The 23,926-nt window shown below is 44.7% G+C and overlaps 1 protein-coding gene across 2 annotated transcripts in view; it reads left to right on the forward strand.

Moving 5' to 3' along the window:
• The first annotated feature begins 380 nt into the window (after positions 1-380).
• Positions 381-23,926, forward strand: part of PTDSS1 (phosphatidylserine synthase 1) — a 64,673-nt gene continuing 41,127 nt past the window's right edge. The window contains exons 1-4 of one of the 2 annotated variants that reach the window (XM_082858697.1): positions 381-608; positions 12,147-12,238; positions 13,068-13,157; positions 23,788-23,832. In XM_082858697.1, coding sequence (XP_082714823.1) covers positions 430-608; positions 12,147-12,238; positions 13,068-13,157; positions 23,788-23,832 — 406 coding nt within the window. In that variant the 5' untranslated portion in view covers positions 381-429. The remainder of the gene's footprint in view (positions 609-12,146; positions 12,239-13,067; positions 13,158-23,787; positions 23,833-23,926) is intronic. The other variant, XM_082858696.1, reaches the window with a different exon arrangement.

Below are 23,926 nucleotides of genomic sequence, written 5' to 3' on the forward strand. Positions count from 1 at the left end.
TTGCTCCTAGCTCCCTAGCCCACGTGGGCTGAGGCCGGAGTGGGCCAGACCATCTGCGAGGCTGCGCGGGGGAAGAGCGGGCGGCGTGCAGGGGACAGAGCCGGCCAAGGGCCACAGTTTCCCTTCTCCTGCGCGTTTCCTCCCTCCAGACTCTTCCACTTAGAATCTAAAGCCACCGCGAGTCCCTAGAGATGCCCGTCCCCCAACGCCAGCCGGGGCCGGGCGAGCGGCGTCCCCCGCCCGAGGCTGCGTTGGCGGCGCCGCGACCCCGCCCTCCCGCGCCTGTCCTTCCCTCTGCTCAGTTCCTTTGCTTCTCGCCAGACCCGGCCCCGGCGTCCAGCAGCCTTCTCGTTGCGGCTCGTCACCTCCGGGGTCCCAGCCTCCACAGGCCGGGGCCGCCGCCGCCGCCGCAGGACGGGGAGGCGGGCCATGGCGTCCTGCGTGGGGAGCCGGACCCTGAGCAAAGATGATGTGAACTACAAGATGCATTTCCGGATGATCAACGAGCAGCAAGTGGAGGACATCACCATCGACTTCTTCTACCGGCCGCACACCATCACTCTGCTCAGCTTCACCATCGTCAGCCTCATGTACTTTGCCTTCACCAGGTGAGGCGGGCCGGGCTGCGCTAGGGCGCGCCTTTGGGCGAAGGGAAGGGGCGGATGGAGGCCGTGGCGGGGAGCATGGCCGGGTGAGGAAGTGGGCTGATTGCTCCACGCACACGCTTTTCCACCGGCGGGTATGTCACCTAGCGCACCCAGCTTCCTTCCCGACAGCTCCTCTGGACCGGCGTTCGTCCCTACCCTCCAACCCAGCCCCATTCCCACTCCCATCGCCACCGCCACCCCTCTCCATACCACCTTTCCCCATACAGCGCCTCGGGCCACATCAGGAACACTCGTGGGTCACCTAGCACGATCTCCTCCCCCGCCCTTCTCCCGCGGCTCTCAGCGTCGCTCCCCACACACATCACGACACGGGCCCCCTCCTCTCCGGCCTCCGTCCCTGCCTAGCACACCGCATGAATCATCTGGTATGCACCACTTTCAGCCCATACCTCTTCACACTGAAAACACCCCTGCCTTCCACGCACCATACACAGGCCCAGGACACAACTCAGACCCCTTCCCGCGGAACTCCTCCAGTGTTCGCCACTACCCGCGTGCACAAAATGCACACGTGCGATGCACTCCAGTCTGTATGCATGGCACGCAAATCATCTCGCGTAACCCTTCCCCCAGCCTCAAACACCACTGTCTATACCACAACAGAAACTGCGGCGTGGACACACACATCACAGCGGACATTCCAGCAGTGCCACACAGACACGAACCCACCACACATCACACAGCGCACGCTCTGTTCTGTTCATCATCTAATAACATACATGCTGAAATAAGATATTGTCAGGCCATTGTAGCAGTGCCTGGTGCATCATAAATGCTATGGAAAGTATTAAATAAAACGCACAAACCTCACACACTGTAGCAGAACTCTCATATCCCCCTGAAAACACACACACTCAAAGCACTTCTAATATATACCTGTGCATAGGAGTTAACCCTGCCCAACTTTTGTCAGCCCAGAGCTTATAACTCTACCTCACTGGACATGTGGCCCTTCAACCCCAAGCCAGGGAACTGATTCATGCCTAAATGACAGGCACACCTTGGGTCCTACTTATCAGGATTTATGTTTTCTGAATGAACCTCTTTAAAGAAAGAAAAGGTGTGCCTATACCACGCTTAAAAGACCAACCCAGAGAACTGGAGTTTGGGAGCCACACTGTTGGTCTCAAGACTATTCGTGTGACCTTGGTTAAGTTATTTAACCTTTCTCTGAGACTCAGGATCCACTTCTAAAATGGGGATAAAATATGTACTTACCTCCTATGGAGTTATAAGGATTAAATGAATATGTGTGACTGCACTTAGCAGAGTACTTGGCACATGTTGAATAATTAATGTCAGTTACTTCTCTCCTAGTATATTTATCCAACAATCAATGGTTCTCAGCCCAGATCCGCAGAAACTGCTCAGGGTTATATTCGGTGGCCACAAGCATTGAGGGAACTTCTGGTATTTAGTGGGTGGGGGTTATAAATGTTTATAACGCAAGGGACAGCATTGTACGACAGAGTTGTCCCTTACAGGCACACATACGCACCTACACACAAGTGCCAATGGTGTCTCCCTTGAGAATCAATGCACTTTTTCAGATTTTCATAAAACTAATAATGTCCTCCTACATCACACTTGTTCCTTATCTCCACAATGCATTTGACTCTTAATTCTTATTTTGTCAGTGCTGATCTATTTGCATGACTCTATCTAAAGCCATAAAGCATATAAACAATTACTCTTAATAATTGAGGGAAACAGCTACTATTATTGTAAAATATTCTGCTAACGCTCTGCAGCGGGGTAAGACCAGATCTTTCCACAGTATCCAACCAAGAACATATTTCTAGCTTTGGAGAGAAATCAGTCTTGTCCCTATTTATGGTTGCCCTCAAATACTTATCATGTCATCTGAATTTACCAGCTAGTGGCTGTGTGGCCTCTTAGTCTTGCTAAGGCTCAGTTTCCTTATCTGTGTGTAAAGTGAAAATATCTAGTAATACCTGATAGGATTTCGTTATAAGGGCTCAATTCATTTTTTTAGATAATCTGTATTTAGCTCAATGCATGACAAATAGTAGGTGCTCAGTAAACCTTAGCTATTGTTATTATTACATCATTTCATTGTATGCTAATGCCTTCTAAATTATGTTTGTCATTGAGTGAGAGTGTGGTGTGCTCTATAATTAAGAAAAAGGATAAAGACTTTGGGAAAATGGACAGTGCTTTGCGTGGATAACATGCATCCCTGTTTCATATTAACTTCAGTTTCACTTCATCTCGTGTGGGTTGGCAAGAGATGGAATTAGTGCAGGAGTTTCTTTGGAACTTAGAAAAGTAATTATGGTATTTTATTTTAAATAATGAGAAGCAAGAATGAGCAGTTTGTTTCAAACTTTTATCTTTAATATTATTCTAGGCCCTTTCAGAACAGATCTTTCTTCCTCTTTTCTAATACAGAAAGTCACATTCTTCTGGAATTTCCCTTTTACAGCATATTCTGCCAAAGCATTCAATAAATTACAGCAGTGAAACTATAAGAAATGAATATGAATTTTAACAGCTTGTCAAACATAATAGAAAAGGCACAATCTGAACCTCAGGCTATGGCCTTTTCCAAAAATGATAATAATTTTACTTCTTCCACTAATTTCAAAGAGACAGAAGTCACATATTAAAGAACTACTTAATAACAAGTTTCATGTTATAGAAAATCATAAGCACCATTAGCACAGTTAGTACTCACTGTGCCTTACTCATTTTTTGTAATGATTTGTGACCCTTTAAACTGAGACATTACAGTGATAGCTCTGTCTTCTTCCATAAAGACTGAAAGTAATTACTTTTAAAGTTTGTTTTTCAAAGACTAGTAGTTGAAGAGAGTCAGCGATAGAGTACTTTTGGGGTGTCAGGTTACCCGTATGTGTGAAACAGTACCTGGGTCATGTCACATGCTGCAGAGACACAGCAAGCATTTAGGATTGGCAAGGATTAGATGCCTCTCACAGAAGTCTGAGACAAGTTTGGACTTATCAAGCAGTTCTTTTGTTAAATAACAACTAGGCCAACTCACTGTTAAATCATAGCGTTTAAACCGACAGTCCCCATCACTAACAATAAAGCCAGATGTTATTGAATCATTCCCCCTAAGATTGGAAAAGCTCACTTTGCCACATTTTCAGGTAAGTATTTTTAGAAGTTAAATGCTTTGGCCTATGCCTTATAAGTTTGTTCAGCCAAAGTAGGGCAAGGAGAGCCTTTCTCTTACGCTCAGAGTGCCTCCTATTTACGCTGCTTTCGTAGGTTGGTAAGCTTGGAAATGTTGAATGGCCTTACTTTCAAACACTCAGGCTTTAGATTTGAAAACACCAAAATTTACGAGATCACATTCGTTGCAGCTCACTGTCTCCTTCAGAGGCACCTGGCAGTAAAACAGTGGCATCAGTCTCTCCAGTGACACTTGTCCAGCAAAAGTCATCACCTACCCAGAAGAGATTGCCTTCCTGTAGCTTCCTGCACCTAAGGGATCATCTGCTTACCTATGGTTCCTCCTTGATATGGGACTGAGGAAGCGGATGAGGGCAGGGAAATGGACAGACTTTGGATTGATTGATTTTTATTTGTTTGTGATACTGCTTTTTTACTTCATTTCCTTTAGTGGCTTTGGAGCTCCAGCTCTTCATCTTATCACGGAGCCATAGTTCCACCTTCTGTGTGTCTTCCCTCCTGGATGGCTGCCAGCCTTCCTGTTCTTTCCCTCTAGACCATATCAATTCCCATTAGAAAATAACTCCTGACCCTGCTGATTCAGTTGTCTTGAGCCTGTTTCCTTTATGTACATCATGTTCTTTCTCTCCCAATAACAGAAGGCCTGGCTGTCCTTGTTCCAGGACACCAGCAATGTTAAGCGATCCTTCATTTCGGCTGTGTACTGGGGCTACACCAGCCTTGGAGGTGAGGCAGCGCACTGTGTTAGGTGATGCCATCTAAAGAGGTTCCAGTTAGCAGCCATCATAACATTTGTCTTCCTCACTTCCTGTTTGAATCATATTTTTTATTGGATTTAAATAAGCACCTTTTAGGGACTTCCCAGGCAGTCCAGTGGTTAAGACTCCGTGCTTCCACTGCAGGGGGCGCGGGTTCGATCCCTGGCCGGAGAATTAAGATCCCGCCTGCCCCGTGGTGCGGCCATAAATAAATGAGCCCCTTTTCATTATCCTCTCTTATCCTTATTTCTGGTGTTTTATGTCCTTAATAAGATTATACGTTTATTGAAGGAGAAAATGTGTCATATTTCTTTGGGGTCTTCTGTAGTAAATAAGCATCTGAGTGACTCAAACATTTATTTGGTTTAGATGGTGCTTACCTCAGAGAATTTACATGCCTAGTATTGCTGCCCAGTGTTTAGCATTTTAGGTATAATTCTGTTACCAAGTGTAATATAGTTGATCTTGTGATATAATCCCTCTAGCCCCAGATTTCTATAGGGGAGTTATCAGCGTTTTAGTCTCAACAAATCTGGAAGCCAGGGACTCGTCCAGGCAGCTAGGACGGCTTTCCTGAGCCCTAGGTCCTGGCATCACATTTAATTTAGTTCAACAGTCTGCACTCTGCCCAGCCCAGCTCTCCGCCATCCTGGAGTTCATCTAGTTTATCTCCACCAGGTCCAGTTGGGCCTTAGTAGCTTTCAGAGCTGTCCTCCTCTGCCCATGCCCAGGCTTTGGCTCAGCAAACCCTCTGCTCTCTGGGATGGACACTCCCAGGCCTTGACTCCATTTGCCTCCAGTCCATCCTCCACACCGCTTTCCTCATGACCTTCTGAAATCGAGAATGTGATCTCATCCGTCCCTTGCTTACACTCTTTCCCTGGATCCCCATCACCTATAGCACGTTGCTGGACCCTAATGCCAGGATGGTACCTCTCTCTGACTGGAGAGCACCTCCTGCCTACCCGTGAGCCCATGGCATTCCTGGCAACGCACCTGGATGGTCCCCCTCCAGACACCTTTCTTGATTGTTCCAGGAAGCTCATAGGCAGAAATGTTTATATACTTCTAAACATTTTTTTTTATTATTGTATCTCTCCTGTTTTAGTATTTGTTTCTGTATCAATTTCTTGAGGCCAGATATCTCAATCATCACAGAATACACACCCAGTAAATGCTAAATGAATCAAATATAAAAAAACATTTATACAATATGAACTTTCAAAAACTATCACTCTTCTCTTTTAGTTGATATGTCAGCTATAATTCTTAAAAAGAATCCTGACTTTTTATAAAATGAAACGAATGTAGTCTTCAAAGATAATACCAAAGCTAGTTAACATCGGTCCACCTTGTAACCCGGGACTGAGTTTTCCATTGGGAGAGAGGATCCTTCACAGTGACTAGCCTCATAAACACGAGCCTACCGGTTGTGTCTCAGTTTCAAGGATTGCTATTAAAGAGATGGAAAGGAGAAGATAGGAGGGGGAGAGGGGACAATCACCTTTGCAGCCTTAGGAGTCAGGATAGCGTTCTTACCTTCCTGGCCCCAGGGAGACAGCCTTGTCTAAAAATTGTCTGTGAGTGAATGGAGTTTGTTTTCCTGGTCTCCTTGCCCACTGCCTGTAGCCTGTTGTTCAAGTTTAAGAATCTGAGTCCCAAACTCTTTGAGTTCAAACCTTGGTTAAAAAAACTCAGGGCTTTCCTTACACTTGTCCTGCTGTTAGGGTTCTCTCCTGGGTAGTTGCCTATACCAGATACTCAAACAGGGGTGACAGAAGGAGTTGAGATGTTTGAGTATCTGATTGGTCAGCACTGGGGCAGGAAGGTGCAGTGGAGCCTGTGGACCCAGGCCGTGACTCCCCCTCACGTTACCTGGGTCTCGGGCCCGCTCAGCCCCGGCCTTTTGCTCTTTCTGGCACCCACCACATTGAGAAGGCCTGCTCCGTGCCAAGCGTTGTGCTGGGCACTGGAGATACAGTGGGTGAATGAGATGGGGCCTGAAATTACAATTTTGTTCTAATCCATTCAGTATTTTCACTGGGTATGGTCAGGGCTACCCCAGCGTGCTTCTGGAGCTCCTCGTAAATTTAGCAGAACTTCGGGGAGAAGGACTCTGCCTCCCTAAGCTTGTCGGTATCATACCGGTAAGGGTAGCAGTTTTGACCTAGAGCCAGCATTCCAGAAGCCCTGGCACCTACTTCACTCTGCCTCTATTTGTTGTAACTGTGGGCAAGACAAAGCAAGAGCTTTATTTTCTTCATCCTTCAGGTGGAGATAATACTCCCCCACAGAACTGTGGAGCAGTTCAATCAAATACCAGCTGGGAAAGGCCTTTGGAAAGTTCAGAGCCCCAGAGACCGAGGCGCTTGTTATTAGAGCCTCAGAGGACCTAGGAAAGAGGTCAGGGCACTGCCACGGCATCACAGTTGAGAGCTTGAAGTCCTTTTCTTTTTTGTTGCTGTAAAGTAAAATGTCTTATTTGAACAAGAATCCCGAGGCCAGGAAAAGTCAAGATGGGCGTCTGGCAGCCCTGACTGCGGGCGCTGAGCTGCCCTGGGAAGTGAGAGCCACATTGTCCCCTCAGAGCCTGAGGGGATGGCAACAGCCCCACGAACAGGGGCCAGTCTTGTGTGAACGATCGAGGTGGTTTTCTGGGTTTGGGGGTGTCTTATCAGGTTGATCAGAGACAGTGCCGGCGAACTGAAAACTTCTCTCTCAGGCCAAAGCTATGCTAAGATAATAATTTGATTTTTATGTCTTATTGTGCTCTTCATCATGATTCTCTCAAGAATCAGGACCAAGTTTGTTCATCTTTGTCCCCAACGATAGGTGTCAGCTAGCTGAGGGAATGGGTGGACAGACATTGTAAACTAATAACTGACAGGCCCTCTGTGCCAGGCACTGTTCTAAGTCCATCGCACGTGTTGAGTTATTTTATCCTCACAACAACCCTGTGAGGTAGAACTGTTATTACCCTTTGATATACTGAGGAGGAAACCAAGGCACAGAGAGGTTGAGTACTCTGCCTAAGGTCACACAGGCTGATAAGTGTGAAGTCAGGATTCTGGTCCACGCCGTCTGGCCACAAGCCTGTCTTCCTTGTCACTGCACCAAACAGCCTCCTAAAGGGGGAAAAACTTAGACTTTGGAGTCAGTAAAATGCAGATTATGATCATTTCCCCCCTTTGAGGATGTTAGGAAGATTAAGAGAGCTAACATGCAAAGCAGCTAGCTAGCTTTCTGAGTGCGGCACAGATCTAGTGGATGTCCAGAGATAAACCCTTCTTGTCCTCTAATTGAGGGTCTCTGGAGTCAGTAGTGTGGTCTTTGGGGCCTTTGCAGCCAAGTTGCTTTTCATGGTTAACTATGGAAAATGTCTGTGTCCCTCGGCATATGGTTAAGTCTCTGGATTACTGGGAGCTGAGAGAGAAGAGGCCACACCAGAGCTTACGGAACGGCCCTGTGTGGTCAGCTTGTCAGGAGGCCGGTGGCGTGGGCAGCCTCCTCAGTCATGCATTCCGTTCTTTCTGCGTGCCCACCTCTTGCAGGGACTGTGCTGGATGCCGAGGGTACACCCTCTATACTCTCAGGAAAGCCAGAGGGTGTATGTGGGGCTGCTAGTCTGATAGGACTCAAGATTTCTTCTTTAGCTCACCTGCCTAGCCTTCAATCTTTGATCACAGGAGTTTGATCTTCCTGTACTGTATATTTTCAGTTTTGCCAAAGATCTTGCCGTCCATCTTTGATACTTTTTGTTTTTCTAATTAGGCAAATATAAAACGGCCAACTTTTCAGACTCGCTGCTGTTTTATTCAGGTTTAATTGGCCTTTTTTTTTACTTCTGAAACTAGGCCATTCTTTTGATCCTATCTTTCTAATAAAATGGCTCAAAATTTACAAAATTGCAGTTTCATTGTTTTATCACTGATCTCAAGTTCTTACAGATTTAATGTTGATGTATAATTGACTTATTTGAAACGTAACATACCTACATTGCTTAAAATCCAAGGTACCCCAAAGGGTATGTAGTGAAAAGTCTCGCCCCACTCCTCTTTTATCCTCTTTGGAGAAAACCAGTGTCACCATACCTTGGATGGATTTCCAGAGACATGCTATGCAGCCATGAGCAGAAGTTACAAGTTATATATACATATACACGCTCTCTATTTGCATAGAAAGTTGCTTACTATACTCACTGTTCTGCAAATTGCTTTGTTTACTTCATGATCTCTTAATTTATTCTGTATCAGTTAATTAATTAAAAGCTTCATTCTTTTTACAGCTGCCTAGTACTCCATTTTGAGACGGAACCATAATTTACTTAATCAGTCCCTTTTCAGTAGACATTTAGTTGTTTCCAAGTTTTGCTAATACATATAATGCCACAGTGAACAACCTTGTACATATGTCGTTTTTGCATAAATGAAGGTGTATCTGTGAGATACATTGTCATACAGGGAATTGCTGGGTCACAGGGTGTATGCATTTGTAAATTAATAATGTTGCCAAATGGCGCTCCATAAAGGTGGTATGTGAGAATGCCTGTTTATCTATTTCTGCATAGCCTCACCGGCTCAGTCATTAATTTTTTACCTTTGTCCATAAGGTAGATAAAAATGGTCTCTTTGTGTTGTTTCCATTTCCCCATCTCTTACCATGAACAAGGTTGAGCATCTTTTTTTTTTTCACTTGCCTGAGAGCCAATGGATTTTTCTGCTCTGTGAACTGTCCCTTCATATCTTTTGTCCATTTTTCTATTTGCTTTTCTTTGTCCATGTGTTCTTTCTGTTAATTGATTTGGGGGGAGAGCTTTGTAATTGGGGGAATTAACCCTTTGCCTTCATATGAGTTGCAGGTATTTTTTCCAAGTTTATGATTTTGTTACTGATTTCTTTGCCGTGCCGATTTGTCAGTCTTCTCCTTTATGACTTCGGAGGTTTGTATCGTACTTTCGAAAGGCCTTCCCCACTCTGAGATTGTTGTGTTTTGTTTGGGGGTTTTGGGTTTTTTTCTTTAATTCTCCTATCATTTCTTCCAGAATTTTGTTTTGGTTTTACTTTTAGTTTCTTGAATCATCCAGAATATATTTTGGTATAAGTTGTGAGTTATGGGATTCCATCTTCTTTTCCTAGGCCACGTTTATTCATTTTAGCCTTGCTTTTATTTTGTAACTTACAAATTGCACGCCCTGTGAAACTCTCTTACGCCATCCCTGGGCATCTACCATGAGTCAGGTTGATTTAGGATGACAGATAAGTTTTCATGAGGCAGTTTGGCAAAGAGGAAAGATCATCATCTTCAGAGTCTAGCAGGCCTGGTTTTGAATGCTGGCTCTGTAACTTCTTACCTCCACAATGTTGGGCAAGTTACTAAACCTATCTGAGCCTTTGTTACCTCAGATGGTTGATAATAGCCCAGTGGGTTGTGACAATTAGAGATAATGTCTAGAAACTGCCTGTTCAGTGCGTGGCACACAGTAGACACTTGATAAACAGGAGCTATTATCGTTGCTGTCATTATTAGCAATATCAGTAGAGTGATTTGGTCTGAATGAGGACATTGTGTTCCTACCCTCACTGTGTGCAGCCATCCTTCAGTAAAAGTTGGTGTTCTTGGAAGTTGGATATGGGGCTTCTCTGCATAAGCCAGAGAGCATGGCAAGTGCCCCGGTAATGGTCGGGCTGGCATTTTTAGGTTGTGTTCATGACCTCTGGGCAGGTGTTTAATTATTAGTATGTCCATTAAAATAAGATTGTACTTTTTAAGGCACTTCCTCCCTGCAGAAGGAAGTCTGTCTGATTCTGTAGTTTGGTTTTGTAATCAGATCTCTGAAGTTAACAGCCAAGCATTATTTGTCCAGCATTGTCCAGTTTAGGGTTACTTGGCCATAGGATGATCTAGGAAACGTTTAAGATCTGTATGATCTCTTATTTCAGAACCTTACGTTCAATCCTGTCGTAAGTCTGGAAATCATTTCATTGGGTGCAGAAACTGAGCAGCCTAAACAGAAGTTGGCATCTAAGTTAACTTCTGCTTTTAAACCAACACCCCAGGACCCAGTCCTTAACTAGGTAATTCATTATTGTTTCATTCCATACCTTTTCATGTATGTATTCTGACGCTCTAGAACTTCTTTCTACGTGAAATCGGTTTTCTTCTAAGATTTTTTTTTGACCTGTCTCTTTTCCTTTAGTAATATTTAATCTTAATTTAATATTTGTCTTTTGAAAACTCTTTCACTACAGTCCTTCTCTAGATAAACCCAGCTTCTTTTATAATTTTAAGATTTATTGCTACCAGTCTCATCATCTCTAAACTATCTCCTTCCATTCTGTTTCATCTCATATCTTCTGTCTACTCATCCTGCGTCTTTCGAAACTGAAACACTGAACTTCCCTCTCCCAAGCTTCTCAATAGTTATCAATACTTCAGAAAATTTTACTGTCATGTATTTCTGTTTTCCCACTTTTGTTTGCTTCTCTGAGCCCCAGATATGTTACTAGAATCTTCTTTTTTGTTGCAAACTGTCAAAACCTAAATTCTTCACCATCAATGTTAAGAAAATTTCCATTTGGGAAATTTTACTTCATTTTAAAACAGTAAATTTTCTTCCATAATCAATAAGCAGTCCAGAAATATATTGAGGGCCTATTAGTGAATAAATCCCTGCCATTAGGAGTTTACTTTCTACAGAGGAGATAGACAACATATAAACCAACAAATGTAATCATTTCAGTTACTGGGGTTATAGAGGAGTTAAACACAGTAATACATTAGAAGTGACCAGGCAGGAGAGCGGGGAAGCTTATCTCCTATTTACAGTTCTTTTGCTTCTGCTCTGAGTTTAAATCTTGTATTTTGTTTTCTCTTAATTTTTCTTTCTTTTTTTAATTAATTTTTAGTGGAGTATAGTTGCTTTACAATGTTGTGTTAGTTTCTTGCCGTACAGCAAAGTGAACCAGTCATATTCATACTCTCTTAATTTTTCTTTTAACACTTTTTACTGGTGCTTTCTGATTATGTTACGCTGCCCCATTTTTATTCATCCCTTAGATAGCCAACTGCCCATATTTGACAAGTGACTGCATAATCTCATTGCATTATACCCTTATTCCTTATAATCTTATGCTTCCTTTCTGATTCCTGAACAATTTTTCTGCCACAGTCTCTGTAGTAAAGGTCATCTTTAGTTAGTCTTAAAACCAAAAGGTATTTCTCCAAAATAAACCTTACCTTTTGACGTCCTGGGTATTTTTAATTTTTTTTTTAAAGAACTGTGATTCTCAAATGCTTGTCTGAGCAGAATGTGTGTTGGGGTGTGAGGTTGCCAATTGCCTTCCTCACCAGAACTGGACTTGACTATGACACTGTGTTATTTTAGGAAATGATAGTGAATAGTAGATAGTGTGTGTAATGACTTAGCTCAGCAAAATAAAGTTAGCAATCCCCCAGTTTTTAGAACATGGAACTGTTACTCCTTCTAGGCTGGCTATTTAGATCCAAAAATGAATACTCAATGTTCCTTTTCTATTTTCAGGGATGACTCTGTCCCAGAAGACAACATCTGGAGGGGTATCCTCTCCGTAATTTTCTTCTTTCTTATCATCAGTGTACTAGCTTTCCCCAATGGTAAGTGATGTAACGCTTTATCGCATTTCTCCTGTGCATTGTGCCCTTGTTGGTATTTTTGAGATGCATGTCATCTGGAAGATGAAACTGGAGGGTAGAATAAAAAAAGACTCTTGAGTGTTGTATGGTGGTTAAGGGCACAGGCTCTGGAGACAGACTGCCCTTTCTGCCACTTCCTAGCTCTGTCCCTCTTTAAGCCATTTCTCTCTGAAATGGAGAGAAGTACAGTTGTAAGGGTTAACTGAATTAAAACAAGTAAAATACTCTGAACAGTGACTGACAAATTGTAAGCTCTCAATGAATGTCAACTGTTGTTCTTGTTGCTGTGTTTGTTATTATCAGCTGAGTCATAAAATACTTAATTACTGTTCAGTTACTCCTTTTTTGCTAAGGACAGAGTCAGTGCTCTAAAGAGTATTACTTAAATAATTGTTGTCTTAACTGTAAACTTTGTTGGGATAAGAATTTTCATTATCAGGTTAAAAACAATTATTACTGTGAAATTTTCCCCCATCATGATTATAGAGTGGGGCAAAAGCCTTGGTTTAAAAACTAATTTGGTATCTTGCCATACTTGAGATTCATACCTTTCCTCTGAATTGTCCCTTACGAGTTGCTTTAATTTTTCTTATTCCCCTTTAGTACTTTCTCCCTGGAATATTCTCTATTTATTCTCTGTGAGTGATTTCTAAACGCTCACTTTTTATATCCTGTTTCTTTTATTTTTTTAAGTTTTTTTGTTGTTGTTGTTTGTTTTTTTGATGTAGACCATTTTATAAAGTCTTTATTGAATTTTTTACAATATCGCTTCTTTCTGTCTTATGTTTTGGTTTTTTGGCTGTGAGGCATGCTCCCCAACCAGGGATCGAACCCACACTCCCTGCATTGGAAGGCGAAGTCTTAACCACTGGACCACCAGGGAAGTCCCTCCTGTTTCTTTTACACTTAGGATATTTTGTAACTGTTTCAGTCTTTTTTTATGAGTTATGCTCCATGGGCCCTGCTCAGGTTTTAAATATGATGATTTAAGATGTGCTGCTTCTCCATCCTCCCATCATAGAATATAATGTGTAATATTAGGAGCTCATTATGAACGTTACTGATTGTTGTCTGAAGCTGTACTGTGGTGATAGGATCCTAATACCAATTCCAGTGTGTGTGGCGGTGGCTTGGTGTCCCTGCACCAACAAGCAAGTTGAACACCAATTTGGTGTCCTACAGTGCTACTCTATTCTGACACTGTCTACCTGGAGATAGCATCAGATTCCACAGGTTAAGTCCCACAAGGCTGCTGCTGCCCCCGCTGCAGATGCCAATCACAAGTGCAGGGTGTCACCTGTGCTTCTGACCGACCGGCTACAAATCCTCCTTGGGTTTGATTAATTTGTTAGAACAGCTCACAGGACTCAGGAAACCAGTTTGCTCACTAGATGACTGAGAATATTAATCAAAAGCCAGATGAAGAGATGCGTAGGGTAAAGTCTGTGGGAAGGGGCGAGCAGCGTCCATGCCCTCTCCGGGCGCGTCACTCTCCCCAAATCTCCACGCCCTCACCAACCCAGAAGCTTTCTAAACCCTATCCCTTTAGTTTCCTATGGAAGTTTCATTACGTTGGTATGATTGATGAAATCTTTGGCCATTGATTCAACCGCCAGCCCCCCCCTGCTCCCCAGAGCTCAGGGGGTGTGGGACTGAGGCTTCCTACCCTCTAATCCCATTGTTGGCTTCATTGACCCCCATCCTGAGCGGCTTCCCAAAAGTCACCTCATTAACATAACAAAAGACGCTTCTCACTGTCATCCCTTAGGAACTTCCAAGGAGTTTAGGATTCTGTTCCAGAAAGGGAACAATGACCAAATGCTTACTTCTTATAAATCACAGTATCACACACGGCAAGTCCTTTAGGACTTCCAAAATGTTGGCAGTGGAATTTCGTTCTGTATTTTTGTGGGTTCTGCTGGTAGCATAATATTCCAACCAGTAAAACCATGATTCTGAACCCTTCAGGGAAAGGACTGTTCTAGATAGCCAGGTTATTTGGCCGCTGAATTTAGCTCTCTAACCACTCAAGCTTTTAGATTAAATTTTACCTTTTTTATTTTTGTTATTATTATTTTTTTTTTAGTGAAAACCTTTCAAGATATGAAAACCTCTGTCTTAGCATAGGCCTCTATAATAGGATACCGTAGACTGAACGGCTTAAAACAGCAGAAGATTCATCCTGTGGCAGAATTCTTCCCCAGCTGTGAACCTGTGAAATCAAGCAAGTTCTGTGCTTACAGAATACAGTAGTGGGCCAGGCACAGAGTAGTCATTCCCATTCCCAAAGGAAGAAACAGGAAAGAAGGAAGGGGTGGCAAGCCCCAGGCAAGTCCAAAACGTAGGAAGGCAGACTCTAGGGTATCTCTCAAAGCTCGAGAATAATCCTCTTGGGCTTGACGCTCTGCCTTCCAGACCCACTGGAGCAGTAGTCTGCCTCCACAGCCTTCCCAGTGGGGGTCGAATCCCCAGCGCTCCGGTCCCCTGGCCCAACAGAGCCGGGTGTTGGTCTTGCCCTTTGAAACCAAGGTGCAGGCAGTCCTCCTCCCCTCCCCCCATGGCCCTGTGGTGGAAATGACAGCCCAGATGACCTCTGAGCCACCTTGGAGTCCTTCTTCCTATGTCTTGAAGGATAGCAAATGTTCACAGGTAGCTCTATGGTTTGGCCCTGTAGGGTCCAGGAGGTCCAACAGTCTTCAGCTTCAGGGTTAGAATTTCAACATATGAATTTGGGGTAGGATGCAGACCTTCAGTGCCCAGCACCTGCATACCTTATGCAGGTATGACCAACATAGTTTGGCCTTTCCGCAATGATGAAAGTTCTGATGATGCAGAGTGATTGGAGTATGAAGATAAAATATTCAAAATATAGACAGATCATGGAATGAAGGGGGATTGGTCGCTATGGCATTCTCTTTCTAGGAAAAGTCCCCAGTGTTGAAAAGCTTTTCTAGCTATTTGCCAACTTTCTTTTTCCTACCACTTCCTTCACATAAACTCTCAGGATTTTAGGTTTAGGGAGAGCTTAGACCTTATGGAGCCCATCCTTTCTTTCAAGGGTGCTGTGCTATAGTGCAACTTAAGTGGCCACTTGGGGCATCAAGCCTCTTATACACACTGAAAATACCAGAGGCTGTGGGTGGTCCCCCTGAGCTCTAGAACCTGGCCTTACAAAGATGGAGTAAGAATACAGCCCAGAAAAAGGAGATGGTGAGCTGCATCTCAGATTTGATACCGACACAAGGTCTGTGGCCACCAGAGTCCCCAGGGAAGGTGAGTAGGTGCCAGTTCAGGTAGTGGTCACCGTCACCCCCCTCAGCCTTCTACCTTCCGTATCCTGTGAAGTTCTGCTGCTTACTTCCCGGCCATCCCTTGATGCCATGAACATTATTGTTCTGTGCCCTCTATTCCTACTTCTCATCTTGTCTGTGCCCTACCATCCTTTTATAAATTTTTAGTTTTAAATCAGTCAATCAGAACATAGTACGTGTGCAGGAAGCTGAACAATGCAAAGGTATGTGTGTTCTTCAAGCCTCCAGCTTTCCTTGACTGTGTGTTAACTGCTTCCTAGTTCTTCACAGCTTCAAAGGTTTCTTTTCTGCTTTTTGAAAAATTTAAACTTGCTATTTCTGAGAGCCGTTTTGGAAGTTTGAGGATTCTCAGAGATCAGTGTCTCCATAGCCGTGATTTTTTACAGATAATCCCTTCTGCGGAGCTTTGGCAGGAGCTGGGCTTTGGGGCTTCATTAGCAGCTGTTTTCCTTAAGGTTCCCAAAGCCCTGCAGGTTGGGGGATTAAATCTGTTGGACGTGACATTTTGCGTGATTTCTGCTGATTTGTCCTCGTCTTTCTTCATGAAGACATCTAATCTTCAATATCCACTTACCCGGCTGAGTCTCTCATGATGGGACTGGGCTTTTGTTTTCCTCGTGGAAAGATAAAAGTTGTCTGTTTTATGCTTCTCTTATCCTGTCTGCCCGGACTTTGTGATACACACAAAGCGGGGAGGACCCACAGGGCTCATGTAGTTCAGTCTGCTCCGTTTACGGCTCGGGAACCTAACCCAAGGCCATCAGTCACCGCTGAGCTGCCACCCGGCCTCTGATGCCGGCCTGATGTTACGGCTCCGGCTCCCACACATTCCTGTACTCGGCCGAGTCCTGGCCTTTTCTCATGTGAGGCCCATCGTGAGGTGTTTCGCCTCTGTCTTCTACATGTTTCTGTCTCCCTGTGCTGCTGCTTCTCTCTGTCAGTCTCTGGCTTCTCTTTTTCCCAGGAGCTCAGTCTTAGGGCCTGAGTTGGCCCATGCCTAGTGTGCTTCGGACCTCACGCCCGGCGGTGGTTGTGCCTTTGCTCCTCTGGAGCCCAAATGTCAGCCCGCGGATTGAGCTGAACCTTCCGCCACCAAAACCAAGGGCTCAGATTTAGAAAAGGACAAAGTCCATTCAGCATTCTGTGCAGGAAGGCTAAGGACGTTAGGGAAGCAGTGCTTGGAGGGACTGTCTTGCAGCCACGTGTACAAAGCAAACACAGTGTCAGCCTTGTTCTGTAAAGAGCCGTTTGCTCACACTTTACATCAGATTAGTAAAACTGTAAGTTTTCCACGTTAAAGAATGCTGTTATTGAATATTTTTTAAATTGGGGGTAGCCTTGGAGGGCGCCATATATTTGATGGGGGAGCTGGCAGGCACTGGGAAAGGGTACTCCTGGGCATGTGGCTGCCCCCCCACCCCCAGCTGGCATTCAGACTACAGCCTTTTCAGGAGCCATGATGCTAGGTGAATGCTTCACCGAGTGGAACGGACACGACTCTTCTTGTTCCAGTCTCGTCACCTTCTCTTCCTCTCTCCCCACCCTTGGCACAAATTCTCAAATTAAGTAATGGAATGAATGGGAGCAATGGAGCCCAGCATTTGCCTTGTCCTTGAAAGGCAGTTTTGGGGAAGTGCCCGCAGCGGATGGCATTCCCAGAATGGCTCTGTTTTGGCAACTTCAAACGCATTTATCCTTGACCTAGTAAAGGCTGCCCTGAATGTTTAAGTATAGGCCTAAGTTTGGTTGTGTCCATATGTCTCGTATGTCTGTGAGTTTACGTATGCTCTCTGTGTACTAGAATCGATCAATTCCTACAGGAGGGGCCCTCTGGTTCTTTTTGTACAGAGTCTAGACAGCAAAGAAGGCCCTTGACTTTCTCTATGAGGTTTATAACAGGATGCTTTTGGCCACAAGTAATAGGAAACCCCTTTCAAAATGGCTTAAAGTATAAATAAAATGTTTGCTTTCTTACATTACAAGAAGTTCTGAGATAGAGTGGTTCAGGGTTGACTAATTCAGCAGCTCAGTGACACATGAAGACCCAGGTTCTTTACCTGTTTCTGCTCCACCATTTTCAGCAAGATGCCTGTGCTTTGCTGCCCTCGTGGTCTTGGGACAGCTGCTGCACTGCTGAAATGTAGTCACAGACAGTGTCCAACAGAAGAGGAGGTCACGTCTTCCCATGCATCTTTTTAAGAGTGAAGAGGCCTTTTCTAGAAACCCCCCAGCACACTTGCCCTCACTCCTCTTTGATTAGGCTTAGGCCACATGCCTCTGCTCCAAGCAGACCTGAGGACAGGCGTTTACAGTGGCTGGAGGACATCAGAGGCACATCATAGATCTCTAGTAGATCTTCACTGACTGAAAGAATAAAAGAGAAACAGGATAACCTCCATTGGCTTAGAATTTACCCCTGAGTTACATGGGGGAGGAGTGGAGACTCAGAATTTCATTTGACAGTCAACAGAGTGAGTGGCGGGGTGAGGTCTAGAGTTCCTTCCTTCAGTCCTACAAACAGACATGGAGAGAGACCCTGAGGGGAGACCTTGGAGGGAGAGGGTCAGTTACCTACGCCCACTTCTTTCCTGCTGTCTTCTCTCCCATTCTCTCTCTTTTGGTTCCCTTGAAAAAAATATTTTAAGTGCCACGTCCACCTCCTTATAGCAACTGACACTCAAGTGTAAGTGTAATTTTAACTATGCCACTGTGTCATTGGAGTGTAATTACAATTGCATCACTCTGTCACTGGAGTGAAATTTAGAAACCTGTTGCATCTCCAGCTGGCTGTGAGATTTCTTTCAACAGGTGACTTCTGTGTGCTTTTCCAGCTCCTGAGGGCCTCCATGGACTCTTCCTGCCCTTCCCCCCGACACACACCCCGACCCAAACCACCACAGCCTTACCCTGTACCCCCAGTGCCCGGCCCAGAGTGTCCTCTCAATCAATATATGTTGAATTAAGAATGAATCTGCCAGGAAAAAAGTTCACAGATTAGCCCTCTCTTTTCCTTTCCTCATCTGCAAGAGTAGCACCATTCAGCACTTCTTCAAGGTATTTTGAAGAGAGTGAGATAACTAATATTTCTTGATTTTCCTGCGTTTATCCTTCCCTTTCTCCTTCGGCCTCTTCTGATTTCTCTGAGCTGAGATAGAGCAAATCACATCTCCTTGACACATGAAGGTGATAAAAATGAGGGAAAAAAAGGTACTATGTCCCCCCATTCTCTGTCTCCCACTCCACTACTTTTTCTTGTAGAAAAATTCTTTCTTTGGTTTGCAATTTGCTTAGAGATAATTTTATTCACCTTTTCTAGGTTTTTCCTAGAGGAATTTAAACTTTCAAATCATACAAATCAAATATCTCCTGATTTCATTTGTCAATTATACCACATACAGCTGAAAAAGAGATAATAAAGAGAAGAGGCAGACTGAGAGGACCCAAAGGCACAGACGTGCAGCTGCGAAGACGCAGCTTTTGACTTTGGTTAAAAGGATCCTGCGTCCCTAGGGTTGATCCCTGGAACTCCTTATTCGTGGATATGACAGTAGGTTGCTGGCTAGTCAAGCTGTGATCTTATGTTTTGACTTCAGAGGAAGTGTTTTAAATGCTTGCTTTCTCAAGGCAAAGTCGTTTGGTTTCTATTTTCTTTTGAAATAAAACTTGCTGTTAATATCTGATTGAAAATGATGTATTCTAGACATAGGGACTGATGAGAAAGTAAAACATGTAATTTTTCAATGTGCCTTGTAAGAAAACCACCTTTGTAAATAAAACCAGCACTTGCTTCTCCATCACCACCCTGAGACACCTTCCTCATCTCTCCTGCATAACTGAACTGAAGACCCAGACTCTTCCAGGCAGCTTTTACCAAATAAGAAATAAAGTATAGCCAAGAAGCCCACCGTCAGATGGGTCACTCCTACTGATGTCCTGGCCATAACACTGGCCAGAGGAAGACCACCGAGAAAATAGTTTGCTGGGGAATAAGACCTGTGGGAAGGTACTGGGATGAGGTAAATGTTCCGGGAAGGCTATACTCACCTGGGCAGGTGGATGCTGTAGGAGGCTTTCAGGGTGACTTGACCAGAGTAATCAAGTGTGGGCGACCTGGTGAGCATAAGTATCAAGGCTTCTCATACAGGAAAACGCCAGCCTCATCCTTGATATTTTAAAAAGCAAGATAGTATTTTTAGCAATATTATTGTCTTTGATGGTGAAGAGGCTACTCTTTGTGAGTAAAGCTACAGGCATGTACTTCTGGAAATACCACATGAAAGCATTCAGAATTTCTTCTCAGAAAGAAGAGGACAGATTGGATGACTGAAGTAAGGCCTGGATTGGGTTTTAAAGGTAGCAACTGAAAGGTCACCTAACATTCCAGGGCCTTATCTTGCCTTTTGTAGGCAAAAGGGCCCAGTGATCTGTTCTCAGTGATCTGTTCTCCCTGGTTCAGGACAGAGCTCCTTGGTGCTCTGCTGTCTGTCCTGAAACTCACCGCATCAGATTTCTGAAGCCTTCCTCAGATCAAATGCAAGGCAGAAAGGACTTTTTTTTTAATTGTATTTTATGCGAAACATTTATGAAGTAAACATTGATGATGTATAAATAGGATATTAGAGAAGAGAGGAAACAATTCAGTAGCAGCAAGTCAAGATGAGCCTTTAAAAACCAACCTGCAGTGCAGTAAGATGAAAATGCTCTTTCCAGGCCCTGGAACGTGTGTCTGTCTCTGGAATCACAGCCGCACAGAGAGGAATACCTTGGGCTGAAGTAGTTACCCGTTAGGTTAAGGAGAGCTTAAGGCCCCATAAACCCCAAATTCCCGAACCACTCTATCCTCTTATTTACTCTGGAGCACACTGCTTAGGGTTAGATATAAGAAAGGGCCGAGGGCTTCCCTGGTGGCGCAGTGGTTGAGAGTCCGCCTGCCGATGCAGGGGACACGGGTTCGTGCCCCGGTCCGGGAAGATCCCGCATGCCGCGGAGCGGCTGGGCCCGTGAGCCGTGGCCGCTGAGCCTGCGCGTCCACAACGGGAGAGGCCGCAGCAGTGAGAAGCCCGTGTACCGCAAAAAAAAAAAAAAAAAGAAAGAAAGGGCCAAGTTCTGTTTTCCAAAGGCTGCTCTTAAAGTAATCAAAGGCCGACGAAGACTTTGGAGGCCTTTCTGCTGGTGGATTGTGATGCTCGGGAACGCGTATCAGTTCCCTGCCTTCTCCCTCACCTTGCTTATCAAGTCCACATCGAGGCAGCGCTAACCACCACTCACTAGCTTGCCTCTCTCTTGCCCCTCTGCTGGCCCAGAGACAGTCCTGGCTCAGCCCGTCAACTCCTCCCCTCCCCCCGCCCCCTCCCAAGCTGGCCCCGTTCTGACAGTTGATGGGAAAGTGCACACGGGCTCTCAGACCTGGAGTCCTGTGAGCCATGTGGCCCTGGGTGAGTTCCTTATGCCCCAGTGTCTTTATCTATAAAATGGGAATGATGGTGGTCCTCTCACCACCCCACTGCCAAGTACCGATTGGGCATGGAATTCTGTTGCAAGCCAAATAATCATAAAATTTCAGAGTTTCACCTTGTAAGAAGAAGTCATAGAGAAAGCTGGGGTCCCATGTTATGTCTGAGGGGTTAATTCAATAGTTTGGATGGTCATACAGAGTGAAGTAAGTCAGAAAGAGAAAAACAAATACCGTATACTAACACATATATATGGAATCTAAAAAAAAAAAAAGGTTCTGAAGAACCTAGGGGCAGGACGGGAATAAAGACGCAGATGTAGAGAATGGACTTGAGGACACGGGGAGGGGGAAGGGTAAGCTGGGACAAAGTAAGATAGCTAGTGGGAAGCAGCTGCATAGCACAGGGAGATCAGCTCAGTGCTCTGTGACCACCTAGAGGGGTGGGATAGGGAGGGTGGGAGGGAGATGCAAGAGGGAGGAGATATGGGGATGTATGTATATGTATAGCTGATTCACTTTGTTATAAAGCAGAAACTAACACACCATTGCAAAGCAATTATACTCCAATAAAGATGTTAAAAAAAAAGTAGTTTGGATGAAGTAATGCTTGCAAACCAAACTGCTACCATAAGACAAGTCATTCCTGGTGACAAGTCAAGCTATTAAAATTACTTAAAAGATGACAAATGTAGCCATCAGTTTTCCAATAACTTGTGAAGAAATTTAACCAGGTTATGTTACCTGGGAGGGGATTCTGTTTTCTATGCTTTGCTGTGCCTTTTTTGAGAAAACAGCTGATTAAAAAGAATACAGGTGTCCCGTGCTGTCTGAGCCTTTGCTGTCAGAACTCAGAAATCGAACAGACACAGATAAACTTTCAGACAAATCCCTCACTTATCTGAACTCTCTCAACTTGCCATCCAAAACTCAGACACCATATTATTTTGGATAAAGTAGAGTCCCTCAAACTTAACTCATCTTCTGATCTCTCCTCATTTAAACTCAGAAACTGAATCGATTTGGAGGGTGGAGGTACTTGTAACTGATATTACTAAAATGAACTTGACTCATCCAAAGATAGCAGTTAGAATGTTTCAGTGTGGTCTTTTTTTTTTTTTTTTTTTTTTTTTTGCGGTACGCGGGCCTCTCCCGTTGCGGAGCACAGGCTCCGGACGCGCAGGCTCAGCAGCCATGGCTCACAGGCCCAGCTGCTCCGCGGCATGTGGGATCTTCCCGGACCGGGGCACGAACCCGTGTCCCCTGCATCGGCAGGCGGACTGTCAACCACTGCGCCACCAGGGAAGCCCTCAATGTGGTCTTTTTAAGAAGAGATGGGCCCTTTAGAATGAGTCCCAGAATAAAATTTACAATGTAACGTTTGCTGCAGAGAAGACTCCTGGTCATAAGCAACAGAAGCTGTGATGGACTGACTGGCTGGAGGAATCCTAGGAGGGCTAGGAAACCAGGCCCCAGGCTAAGCTTCTAGGAGCTGGCGGCACATCACCCAGGCCTGGTCTAATGAGTGAGCCTTGGCTACAGTCTGTCCCACCATCACGTGTACAGAGAACTCTAAATGGAACTGCCTCTGCCACAGTCGCCCGTGCCACCTTCATCAGTGTGAGGAGTGCCACCTCCCACTAGTGTCCCTGCTGGCCTGGGCCAAAGGGAGGGGAGAGCTCTGCACACTTACCTCCGCTGTCACCCGCTCCTGATGCTGTCTGGCGTGGGTGCGACGAAAGGACCAGGACCTGCTTATAAGGAAGCTGTGCAGCCAGCTCTGACATCTCTTCTGGAGATGTGGGATCACAATGCTAGAAATCCTCCAAGTGCAGGAAGGCGTGGGCAGCCCCAAATAGGTCAGGTGCCCTCTAGGACAATGGTCAATATTTGCGAGCTGTAACCCTTCAGTTGGTGGTAAATCAGTTTAACAGATCAAGGCCCAGCTTACTTGCGTTCGTCTTCTATTATTTTTTTTTAATGAAATAAGATAGAAGACAGAGTATTGTTGTATCACTTGTAGTAAGAGTAAATTTCATCCCGTGAAACTTTGGTTTCCCTCCCATGGAATCTGCTTCTGTGTATCTGAGCTAGTCAAAGGTATTTTGTTACCACAGGACATGATCAAAAGCTCCTGCATCAGCGTGTTCCACTGCTCCAAGAGTTTGCTTTCAGTGTCACTCCCCATTGCACTTGTTTTCCAGGCACGGTATTTCTCTCTTTTACTGTCAGAGCCCCTCAGTGTCCGCTCTCTTTCTGTCTCTCTCTCGCTCTCGCTCGCTCTCTCTCTCTCTCTCTCTCTCTCTCTCTCTCTCTCTCTCTCACACACACACACACACACACACACACACACACACACACACACACGATGTCCAGTAGCTCCTGGGGGACTGTGAGGTTTCTTGTTAATGTCCAGTAAGTATTACATACAGTTAAAGGCTGGCCTGGTGACCTACTCGCTGTTATAACATTGTGTCCACGGGAAATTATGATCTGAGTTAAGCTTAAAAAAAGAAAAAAAGCCTCTGTTGAGATTGATGCCTGTTACAATTGTGGGGAGTGGTTGTTACAATGTGGATAAAACATTTCAACTTAGACTTTGACCCCAGAGTGTTTATGTAGAAAAAAAAATTTAACAGTGGAGAGCTTTTTTTAACCCTTTATCTCTGTGGAGATCAGCATCACTGTCTTTGTTTTAGTCTTGGTTTGAAAGCAGTCTGTCTGACCTTGTAATGTTATCTCTGCAGGTCCGTTTACTCGACCTCATCCGGCCTTGTGGCGCATGGTTTTCGGTGAGTTACCCATTAGTCGGTTTAAAAATCCATTCTACTTGAAGCAAATCTTTTTCTGTATATTATAGCAGTTTTCCTTACCACTCTACTGTAA

The sequence above is a fragment of the Leucopleurus acutus genome (genome assembly GCF_964270905.1).
Source record: "Leucopleurus acutus genome assembly, chromosome: 17".
Lineage (NCBI taxonomy): Eukaryota > Metazoa > Chordata > Mammalia > Artiodactyla > Delphinidae > Leucopleurus > Leucopleurus acutus.